Source organism: Helianthus annuus, chromosome 11 (genome assembly GCF_002127325.2).
Source record: "Helianthus annuus cultivar XRQ/B chromosome 11, HanXRQr2.0-SUNRISE, whole genome shotgun sequence".
Lineage (NCBI taxonomy): Eukaryota > Viridiplantae > Streptophyta > Magnoliopsida > Asterales > Asteraceae > Helianthus > Helianthus annuus.
This window is the reverse complement of record NC_035443.2, coordinates 1634544-1646855: the sequence shown is the minus strand read 5'-3', so window position 1 is coordinate 1646855 and position 12312 is coordinate 1634544. Positions and strand designations below refer to the sequence as shown.

At 36.3% G+C, this 12312-nt stretch overlaps 1 protein-coding gene across 1 annotated transcript; it reads right to left on the bottom strand.

Annotated features, from left to right (window-relative positions):
• Window positions 1-2010: 2010 nt before the first annotated feature.
• LOC110889116 (probable (S)-N-methylcoclaurine 3'-hydroxylase isozyme 2) lies at window positions 2011-6332 on the bottom strand. The gene is made up of 3 exons (XM_022136622.2): window positions 5912-6332; window positions 3921-4372; window positions 2011-2737 (listed from the first exon to the last, which is right to left on the bottom strand). The coding sequence occupies exons 1-3, from the start codon at window positions 6330-6332 to the stop codon at window positions 2117-2119; spliced, it is 1494 nt and encodes a 497-aa protein (XP_021992314.1). The 3' UTR covers window positions 2011-2116.
• Between the last annotated feature and the right edge of the window lie 5980 nt (window positions 6333-12312).

The following is a 12312-nucleotide window of genomic DNA, read 5'->3' as shown; positions in this document are numbered from 1 at the left end:
GACATCATGTTCGATTTACCCTAATCATCATGCTCTACTTTTCTTCTGTAGTGCCTTATCAGAAGAGAGCAATAGGGTTACCGTGTCTTAAGAGATAATCAAGGATTTAATTTAAGAGCTAATTCTTATAGAAACTTTAAATAAAGCAAAACATTTTAGGCTTAGGAATTAGAGTGGATGAGATATAGATTTATAGAAGAAAATTATAGTGAGTAAAAAAATTATGGGTACTAAGAATAAGGCAGACAAAATGATCACAAAATTAATTGAGGATCATTAATATAAGGATCATTATGTGAAGAGGTTGTGATATGTCTATTACTAACATCAAAATAATAGACTACTTAAAGTTCTACTTAAACGAAGACAAAACAGCTTTGGCCAGAAGTGTAATCATTTAAGCATATGTGCAAAGTGGTTGTAACAAATCAGCTTTGGCCAGAAATTGAGACAAACACTTTAGTTATGCACTTGTTGAGTATGCCATCTATGAATGAATTAAATCAGCTTTGGCCAGAAATTAAGACATTCATGCTTATGATGCACACACAACATAGCTTTCGTAATACTTGGATGATAAGTAGATGCATCAAGTCAGCTTTGGGCAGAAATGATGCATCAGAAGCTCATTCAAGTAAAGCCATTTTGGTTTTGTAAAACATTATTTGATCCTCATTAATTAACTAAATAATTACAAAACCAAACATTTAATAGCAAACCACCCGTTAGCGCGGATCGAACTCCGCGGTGAGTTCGCTGGGGGTTGCGGGGGACAGCGTGCCCCCGCCCGGGGTTCGGGGCGGAGCCCCGAAATTTTTTTTTTTCTTTAGTTCACATTTAAACAGCTTAAAATAATGAGATTTCGAGTCGCAACTACGGTCTCGACTAATGACGTTATGGTTGCGAGTCGCAACTACGGTCTCGACTAATGACCTTTTGCTCTCAAGTAGCAACCTCATGGTTGCGAGTAGCAACCTCATGGTTGCGAGTAGCAACCTCATGGTTGCGAGTAGCAACCTCATGGTTGCGAGTAGCAACCTCATGGTCTCGAGTAGCAACCTCATGGTTGCGAGTAGCAACCTCATGGTCTCGAGTAGCAACCTCATGGTTGCGAGTAGTGACGTTATGGTTGCGAGTAGCAACCTCGTGATCTCGAGTAATGACGTTATGGTTGCGAGTAGCAACCTCATGGTTGCGAGTAGCAACCTCATGGTTGCGAGTAGCAACCTCGTGATCTCGAGTAATGACGTTATGGTTGCGAGTAGCAACCTCATGGTTGCGAGTAGCAACCTCATGGTTGCGAGTAGCAACCTCGTGATCTCGAGTAATGACGTTATGGTTGCGAGTAGCAACCTCATGGTTGCGAGTAGCAACCTCATGGTTGCGAGTAGCAACCTCGTTAACAGCTGTTAATTGTGATATCATAACTGAAAATTCGAAATCTAAGGGATTAAGAGATATTCTTTCCTGTTTTAAGCTGATCTAATTTTGTCAACATATTTCGAAAATAATAACTGTTTATCTAATAACAGTTTCGAATAAAATTAAAAGATAAAATTAGATCAAACATGGAAAAAACACCCATTAATCCTAAATCATTCCAAAACATAACAGAATACTTCGAATTTTCTCATGAACATGATGAACCCTAATCATAAAAAATAAAATTCTGGAACCCGAAACCTGAATTTTTTAAGACTTCTAAACAGATTTCGGTTGTAAAACATGAACCCAGTTAAAATCGAATGAACATATGATTATTTTTCACGAAAACTAAGATCTCAAGTCGATGTTCACCCTTAGGTTTTTTTTAGGTTTTTTTAAGGTTTTTTTTAGCTATTTTAGGTTGTGTTCACATTGGTTCTCAAGGTTCTCACAATAAGGGTGGTTCTCGCATGAGCCCCTCCCTATATATATATCTTGATCAAACATATCCTTATCAATATGAAATAAGATACCATTCTTTTGAAGCTATGTCATATCTAGTGAGTACAAGCAAAGATGTATATGGAAATATAGCATATCCTAGTATCTTATTTGATTACAATTTACATAAACGCATTCTAAGTTCTCATGAAACTTAATCATCTAGATGATATAAACCCAATCCTTGGTGTCAATTCTTGAACAGTTCATTATTGAGCTTGAAAATTACATGCAATGGTTCCTTCTTGTACATTGCTATATCCATCTCCTCATCCATGTTGATTTCCATGGGGTTTGTCTTATCCGGAATGAACCAATCAAAGTTGATGACCAAAGAAGCAACTGTAAGGAGAATCAACTTAGAAGCCATTGTTTCTCCAGGACACATTCTTCTTCCTGATCCAAATGGTAGGTATCCAAACTCATTCCCTTTGTAACTCACATTCGATCCGATAAATCTTTCAGGTTTGAACCTCAAAGGATCGTCCCAGATCTTTGGATCACGATTGATCGCCCAAACATTAACTAATACTTGGCTATCTTTTGGAATGGTGTATCCCATTATCTCACATGTTTCGACAGCTTTACGTGGTATAAGAAGCGGTCCTGCAGGGTGAAGTCTTAGTGTTTCCTTAAAGCAAGCTTCTAAGTAAGGAAGACGAACAAGATCCGACTCTTTTACTACGTTCCCATTTATTTGTTTTGTAACTTCGTCCCGAACCTTCTTCATGGCTTCTTCGTTTTTGAGAAGCTCTGCGACGAACCATTCTGTTGTTAAGCCCGTAGTTTCGGTGCCTGCTGCAAATAGCTCCTGAAATTAAACAAATTTAGTTCATAGACTATTACTTGTACATGTTAGACAGAAACATGGTTAGAAAAAGCCTAAACATAAAAGTGACATAGCTTGGCCTATGCATTCAGTGGACAAAAGGGTCTCGACGAGCCGGATCATGTTGTGGACGACCGTAGGCCGTTTGGACCATCTGTCGGACTCAAATTTTATAACTTAAAGAGTAAATTACGATTTTGGCCCATGTGGTTATCTCACTTTTACCCCTTTAGCCCAGAAAGGAATTTTTTAACATCTGAGCCCCCAACGTTTTTTTTTCTAACCCTTTTGGCCCTTAACGTCTTTTTTTCTAACCCTTTTGGCCCCTAAAAGTAAATGGATGGGGTTAGTGTTAGAGGCCAAAAGGGTTAGAAAAAAGACGTTGACGGCTCAGATGTTAAAAGATTTCTTTTTGGGCTAAAAGGGTAAAAGTGATACAACCACAGGGGCCAAAATCGTAATTTACTCTTACTTAAAATTTTTCGCCAACTTTAGTAATTCTAAATCTTTCATCATCAATGTAAAACATGTAATGACTGTCTTAATTCACATTTCTTTATTCTTTAATCTAAGGAGTGAATTTCATGAATTGTCCTTTATATTTATACCCATTTTCAGGCGCTGCCCTTTATGTTCAAAATTGACTAGTTTTGTCCTTTATATTTTCATATCATACACGTTTTGTCCTTTAGGCCTAACCCAGTTAGTTTTTTCAGTTAAATTTGGCCGTATACTTTGCACATGAGGGCGTTTTTGTCAATTCAAAGGTAAGTTCAACGGACAAAACGTTAAAGGACAAAACGTGTATGATATGAAAAAGATGCCCTCATTTGCACATGACCAAATTTAACTGAAAAAACTAACTGGGTTAGGTCTAAAGGACAAAACGTATATGATATGAAAACATAAAGGACAAAACTCGTCAATTTTGAACATTAAGGACATCGTCTAAAAATGGGTATAAAGATAAAGGACAATCCTTGAAATTCACTCTAATCTAAGTATTTAACATGCTTTAGTGAAGAATACCCTATACTCTAATCTAAGTAATCTTTTATACATTCAATAATATATCATTTTCCTAAAAAATTATCTCTTTCATTATTTTTTGCTTGTGTTCTACTTCATATTTACAAACTAAAAGTTAGAGAAGAAAGAGTGAAACCTCCATTAAAGCATTGATCCGTTGATTCGAAAACCCTTTTTCGATCAGAACGTCGACGAAATCTTTTGGACTTGAACCGGAATCATCTCGGTTTCGTTTCTTTTGGAGACTATCTTCCCAAACAGATCCTAGGTCATGTTCTATAATGTGCATAACCTGTTTATACCAACCTTGTAGATCCCATGGACCAAATATTGGAAACATGTCTGCTAACTGTGGCTGTGCAATTAGCATAATAAGTCTTCTTATAGCATCCATGACTCCTCTACCTATACCATTTCCTTCATAATCCACTAAATCTATTGATAATAATGCATTACCTAAGTTGTTCATAGCAGTTACAAAGACAACATCTTTTATAACTATATCTTGGCCTTCTTTTGAAGCTAAATATTTCACCATCTCCATCACCTTTTTCTCTCTCATTTTTGCCCCAGATTCTAATGCTTTGCCTGAAAGTATAGGTGAGCAAACACCAATTAATCGAACCGAAACCAAAAAAACCAAATCGAAATAGCCAATCCAAACTAATAACCGACGGTTGACTTTGTTTTATTTAAAAATAAAAAGAGTTAATTACTGTTTTCGTTCCTATGGTTTGTCAAAAATCACTATTTCAGTCCATCAGTTTAAAAATTGCGATTCAGTCCCTGTGGTTTCACTTTCGTAACCATTTCAGTCCCTGTGGTTTCACTTTCGTAACCATTTCAGTCCCTGTGGTTTCACTTTCGTAACCATTTCAATCCATTTATTCTATTAGTACAAGGACTGAAATGGTTACGAGGTGGACTGAAATGGTTACGAAAGTGAAACCACGAGGACTGAAATCGCAATTTTTAAACTAATAGACTGAAATAGTGATTTTTGACAAACCACAGGGACGAAAACAGTAATTAAGTTAATTACTGTTTTCGTCCCTGTGGTTTGTCAAAAATCACTCTTTCAATCCATTAGTTTAAAAATTGCGATTTCAGTCCCTGTGGTTTCACTTTCGTAACCATTTCAGTCCCTGTGGTTTCACTTTCGTAACCATTTCAATCCATTATTCTGTTAAGTACAGGGACTGAAATGGTTACGAGGTGGACTGAAATGGTTACGAAAGTGAAACCACAGGGACTGAAATCGCAATTTTTAAACTAATGGACTGAAATAGTGATTTTTGACAAACCACAGGGACGAAAACAGTAATTAACTCTATTTAAAAATAAAAATTACCATTTAGTTTCGGTTATGTCTCGCTCCAAAACTGATCAACCGAACAAAACATCAAAACCAATCCGAATCGAACTATAGCGACAATCTTGTTTAAATGCTTGTTATTTGATTTATGACCAATTTTTTTGGGCCGAAAGTTTCATACCCGAATTCATTGAATATTGGATCAGATGGTTAACTAAATATTTGAGTTAACTGCCATGTTCGTCTTTGTGGTTTGTCTACTTTTGTCATTTTAGGCCAATTTTAAAAAAATGCACCGGTTTCCCCTCCCTGACATACTGGAAACGTGTCATTTCAGTCCAAAAATTAAAACCCAGTTAAATTAGACAGGTTAAATGAAGGGTATTATTGTCAATTCATAAAATAAGGTGAAAATAAAAGATATATGAATTGACAATAATACCCTTCATTTAACTTGTCTGACTTAACTGGGTTTTAATATTTTGGATTGAAGTGGCATGTTTCCAGTACGTCAGTGAGTGAGGAAACTGATGCATTTTGAAAATTCGTCTGAAATGACAAAAGTGAACAAATCACAGGGACGAAAATGACAGTTAACTCTAAAATTTAGATAAAAACGTTTTGGGCTCAAATTCATTATTTTAGGCCATTTTTATTTTCTTTTAAACAAAACATTTTTAGCCCAAATGTAATACCAAAAACCAGCCGAATAACCAAAACTGAAAGGTTATATAAAATAAAAAAACCAAAACTTCAGATTTGGTCCGGTTTAAGCCCCAAACTGACCCAAACCGATCCATGCACATCCATACCTGAAAGAAGCTCCGTTTTATATATATTCCGTAAAAACCTCCAGTTATCATCACATTCTGATGTAAAAGCAAGATTCATATTATGAACAGTTTGTTTCTTGTTTTGTAGCAATCTTGACACATCACGACCCGAAAGAACATGATCATGAGTTCTGAGAATCTCTGAAGCTGCATCTGATGATGATCCCACAATGAGGACTCGTTGACCAACACGAAGCGAAATGAGTGGTCCGTAAAGTTGGGCCATCTCGGCCAGCCGAACATGAGGATTCTTTTTTCCAATCTGGAAAATGTTGCCAATGATTGGCCATGGATATGGACCTGGTGGAAGTGAAGTGTCTTTCGAAGAAGCGCGGTTAATAATCAATCGGTATAAGATGAAAATTAGTGGCCATGGAACCAACAGGATGATCAGATTCATTGTGATTTATGTGAAACTTAGATCCAAAATGGTACTGGAAATGTGTATATTATGCTTATTATTATTATTATTATTATTATTATTATTATTATTATTATTATTATTATTATTATTATTATTATTATTATTATTATTATTATTATTATTATTATATGTTTGTTGTAGATCTGACTATTATAAAAATGAAGCTATCACCTTCAAATGGGGAGGAGTATCATGCAACCTTTTTTTTTAATATTGATTTCGAACTTCAACATTGATTTTATGTATAAGATAATAAAAATATCTGATCATCAGATTAGTGATAATTAGAGAATCTAAATATAATTATATTAAACTTTTCTCTAGTATGAACATATAAATTAAGCTTAAAATCAATTACAAGGTGATTTGAAGCTGGTAACTAATACAAGGTTAGTCTATTTGCTAGAGACACATGCTTCTTAAGTAAAGGAGTAGTTTAGAATAGTAAGTGTAAAAACTTTGTCATTAAAAAAGGATTTGAAGCTGATTAACTGTGGCTATGCAAAGGAAATTAATTTGGGCCTTCAGATGAATGCACTTTGGGCCCTTTGTCTTCCTTCAATGATCTACTAGAGTTTGTTAATAAATGGGATGTTTCCAGTTCTCCAAAAAAAGGATTTGGCAATCCTAATGGTAACAACTTGGCATATTTGGGAAACACCAAACTAGGGGTGTTTAGAAAAAATTGTAACCAAATAAAAACCGTAAATCGAACTGTAACTGTAACCAAATAAATTGATCCGAATAACGAATTCGGTTTTGGGTTTGGTTTCTAACCGAAACCGAATTGTGAATATGATTTTTGGTTCGATTTATGGATCCACATTTTATTTGGTTTATTCGGTTTATTTGCAATTCAAAAGGGGGTTGCGGCGCAGCTTGTTGTCCGTTTACCTGCCACTTGTTTGTAATTTGTTACTTTGGCATTTTAATGAAAAATCTTTTTGGATAACCGAATAAACCATTTAAGTTAATTAATTATTAAATAAAAATAATAATATTTTATAAATCATATACAATTTATTAGCCCAAAATAGTTATTTTTTATGAAGCTCAAAATACCAAATGTAAATCTAAAAGTCCAACTCAAACCCACTCATTTCTAAAATAATAGAACTTCTTCAGACCAGACCTTCAGTATAGAAACTAGGGTTACTACATGTTTGAAGATTATTTAAATTTTATGTCATTAGACTTGTTAATTATTTATAGTTTCTATCGTCTATGTTTTGAAGCTTTAACTTTGTGGTTGTATCTACGACTACTTTATGGATGTGTTTGTTTTATTTCGTAATGAAATTTTCTTGTATTCATATGTTGTTAAGTGTAAATTAGTTGCGATGTTTTGGGAGTTGGAACACAAACATAAATATAAATTAGGAAAAAAAGTACTTAGGTACAATTTGGTTAGATTTGGTATATTTGGTTTCTAATCGAAACCAGACCGAATTGAATTTGGTTTGGTTTGGATCGGTTTGCATATTCCTTATTTGGTTTGGTTTTTGATTTGGGGTAAAAAATTTGAAAACCAAATAAACCGAACCGAATAAACCAAATAAACCATAAACTAAACCAATGAACACTCCAACACCAAACAACAAAGGTTTTGAATGGGCTGGTAACACCCATTCATTGGGAGAAGAATTTGGTTTTAATAATTTTTCACCATCGCCATTAAAAAAAGAAATATTAATTAACAACAAGAAGGTAATGATAACATCACATGGATTTATATATCTATACTTGCTGCAAATTATTAGTTTGAAGCTCACAATAAATCAAGGGAAGATCAGTACGTTATTCCACCATACTGTTGGATATTGTATGTATGATCATCGATATTCCAACGTTGTTATCAAGTTACAATCTAAAGATTTATACTTAGGAGTTAGGACAACAAACAAGTATAATATTTAAGTGTACGTGTCATTTCATGAAACACGGTATTTAAGTTTGTGGTGATTAAATATTTGTTTAAATACTTAATAGATTAAGTATTTGTGAAATAATTAATGGGATAGAAGGTATGGTATTTTAGTTATTTGTGAAATAATTAAATAAGTAGTTTTATATTTTATTTGATAAATAAGAAAACTAGGGATTGTTCGGTAACTAAGTGTTAATTACTAGAATATGTTGAAAGTTAGGAAGGCTGTTAACTTTAATTAGGTTTATTACATATACACCTCTGAGCTAACTATAACTGAAAATCCTTTAACACCCAAACCGCCACCATCCTCTCTCTCTCTCTCTCTCTTGCGATTGTCGGCCATCGCCACACCCACCGTCGCACCAATGCCTCCACGCGCCGCCATCATGGCCTTGCTTACCGTCTCGTCGTTGCCACCTCACGCCACCGGAGCCACCATCTCGGTTCGAGAGTCGAATCAGGTTTCGGGTTTTTATGATCAAGTCAACTAGCGTGACATATGTTACTCCATCGTGCGAGTCTTTGGTTTTTCGTCAAAGGTATAAAACCCTAAACCCCTTATGGTTGTTTTATTATTTACTCGAATGTAATTGAACTCCTACTCGGATAGTTTTCATATGTAACTGTGGGTAGCTCTTGTGTTTTTGAGCCCGAAGGGCATCTTTCTGTAGCAGAAGATAACTTATGTCAGTGTGGAAAGTTGTTTTCTCCTCATCTTCGTTTTTTTTTTCATTTTTATCTGATGGCAACCCTTTCTAGGCATCAAGGAAGCATTTGTACATTTGTACTGGAATCTAGTGAGATAATGTCGATCTCGGGTAAGGGATAACAATCTTTCGGACAAGCTTTATTAAGATCTTTGAAGCCAACACACATTCGCCCGGAGACATCTTGCTTCTTTACCATCACGGGGTTGGACTACTTCCCTTAGTATCCCTACTTTGACTAGCTTCTCCGCCTCTTGACAGGCAACTGAGCTTCTCTTAGGGCTTAGGCTTCACTTTTTTTGAGCTACTAGTTTGTGTGTTGGGCATGCTTAGCGATGTCCTTTGGTACCCCGACCATATCGTCGGAGCACCATGCAAACACATCCTTGTTTTTCGCAGGAGATCTTTGAGTTTGGTTTTTGTTTGGATGGGAAGTGGCCATTGATTTTTATCGTTTGGTCCGTATAAGCCTTGTTAATGCTTATTTCTTCCACCGGGCCCCCTTTTTCTTCAGCTTCTTCCTCATTTTCAACCTCCATAGAAGCTATTAACAAAGCTTCCTTGGTGGGTATCACCGTTGCGATTCCTCTTTAGCTAGGGAACTTCATCATCCCATGACCCGTTGAAACTATTGCATCAAATATGGTTATACTTGGTCTTTCGATTAGGAGGTTATAGTTTTAAGGGGATTTTATAAGCATAAAGGTCAACTCTTTCGTTCTAAAGAGGTCGCCATCCCTAAAGCAGACATTGAGGGTTATCTTGTCCAAAGGTTGCTTGTTCCCATGTGAAACTTCTCAAGGAGGTATCAGTAGCCCTTAGCTTGATTTATAGCTCATTGCTGAGCTGTTGAAAGCACCTTTCGTACATGGTATCTGATACAGCCCCACAGTCCATGTATACTCTGTCAAGTGGGAAGCCTTCCAGCTCAGCTTCAATGATGACAGGTGCTTTGATCTTGTTATTAGGATCTGTGGGGGAAGCATATGTACTGTTGGCTCCATGTTGTGTTCGATGTCTCTTCACTTCCTGCCGACCTTCCATCCATACCATGTTAACACCTAGGTCCTTCTTTCCTTCATTTTTTTTATCTTTTATATCCTTGACAAAGTGGGCTAGCTCACCTGTTTTGACTGCTTCCACGATTCTCTTTTTAAGTTGGAAACAATCACTACTGTGGTGCCTGGTGTCGTTGTGGAAAGAGCAAAATTTACTCGAATCCCTTTTTCTTGATGGTTTTGTGAGGGGTCTTGATGGTTAGATATTGTATTTGACCTCCTCGATTGATACATTTCCTGAGGGGTCTTGGTAAGAAATATGAAGACATGCTTATCCTTTTCATGGTGCCGGTTGGGACGAGGTGACCTTTTTCTGTCGTCTGACCTTCTACATTCGTAAGGCCGGTAAGGTCTTCTGTCCATGGAGGATTGATACCTGAGCTTTTTTTCACGGGGAGGAGTTTCCATGTTCACGTTTCTTGGAACTTTTCTTGTCTAAAGCTACTTCGCCCCTTAGGAAGGCTTCTATGATCTATCGAAGGCTTCTTCCGTCGTCTAAGGAGCGTCTTTGCGAAACCTTTCGAGGAGCTTTATAACTTTGATGGCATTCATGAAGATGAAACACGCATCTTTTCTGTTGCCCCGCTGTAGGTTAATCTTTCTTCTTTTTAATCGTTCTATGAAGGTTTGTAGATCTTCATGTTCTTTTTGCTGGATCTAGTACATGACGGCTGCCTCTCTTTTGCACCTTCTCTGTGGGGTAAAGTTGGACAAAAAGCTCTTATGCAGATCATCAAAAGAAGCTACGCTTCTTTGTGGCAAGACGAGCTGGTCCAATGAGGGTTTGCATGAACATGCAACAACGTTCGACATTGTTCCATCTTTCAACGATTATTGCCTCGGTGAATACTTGAAGATGATCTTCCGAGTCCTCCATGCCATCATATGTTTTAACATTTTTCGGAATATTTATGTTAGTCTGGAAGACGTAGTTGACTATCTCATCTAGAGGTGTGCAAAATTCGTTTCGAATTTGAAAAATTCGAAAGTCGTTTAAATTCGATTCGATTATCAAGAATTCGTTTCGATTATAAGAATTCGAATTCGATTCAATTCGAGTCAGGTAAATCGAATACGAATCGAATACGAATTTATAATTTATAATTTCAAATTCGATTCGATTCGAAATTCGAATAAAAATTATACATTTTTATTTATTATTTTATATATAATACATATATAACTTTTATTAGGCTATACTATAAATTATTTTCAAATTTTTTCCAAGTATTAAAATTACCCATTACCAAACCCACTACATGGCCCATAACTATAACCTAAGTAACAAATCTATCAATAGATTTCTAAGCGCAAAAATATTAACTTGTAATGTGGAGTTGTTATTCCTGGCTTCTCGTTTTGAATTCTAGACTTGTGGTACTTTATTTGGGACTTTTTATTATGATATCGTGCTTTATGGCTGCCTTAAAAAATTAATGTATCATTCTGAAAGTTTTTTACATGTTTTTAAAGAATCTGAATTAAATCGAATTTATTCGAATTCGATTCGAATTCGAATTTTTAGTAGAATACGAATTGGGTTTTTTATTCGAATACGAATTCGAATCGAATTCGGTAGGTTTTAATCGAATACGAATTCAAGGAAAAATAAAAATTATTCGAACAATCGATTCGAATAATTCGAAAATTCGATATTTGATTCGATGAACACCCCTGATTTCATCAGAGAAGTTAGACATATAGCTTGGCTTGTAAGGCATAGAGGGAGCATCAATGCTAGTATGTGATCCTGTTAGGGTTGGATCAGGCTAGTTGCTTGGAGCTGGCTGGTGGTAGGGGTTTGGCTGACTAGAAGGCATTTTCTTGGCGCTAATAATTGTTGTCTTAATTGGACCAGTAAGGTAGCTAGCTAAGGGTGGATGGTATTTTGGGAAGGGAAGCTCTAGTATGTGCTAAACGGTGGAACGAAGCTTGCTGCAACGACACTGCTGGCCAGAGGCAACGACCCGGGAGCTTACTTAAAAGAGGTTTATGTTAGGGGAGGTGTGGACGCCTGAGACAACTGGAGCAATTGCTCCATAGTGTATTCTTTAGTGTTCTTTAGTCATCGGTGGCATGAAACAGGAGCTATGTTGTGCACCTCCTTGCTATAGTGAGCCATGAGCGGTTAGGTAAGGATTGTAATTCAGACCAGCACCACCTTGGGTAACACTTGGAGGTGCGGTGCTGCTCAGCGGTGATGGTATGGGAGAGAGAGAGTAACCTTTGGTTCGTCATAAGATAAACGAACTCTTATCCCT

Coding starts and splice junctions, on each gene's coding strand:
- LOC110889116 (XM_022136622.2), bottom strand. CDS start 6,332: ATGAATCTGATCATCCTGTTGGTTCCATGGCCACTAATTTTCATCTTA. Junction 4,373..5,911: donor TAAAACGGAGCTTCTTTCAG/GTATGGATGTGC, acceptor CTATACTTTCAG/GCAAAGCATTAGAATCTGGG. Junction 2,738..3,920: donor GGATCAATGCTTTAATGGAG/GTTTCACTCTTT, acceptor GTTTAATTTCAG/GAGCTATTTGCAGCAGGCAC.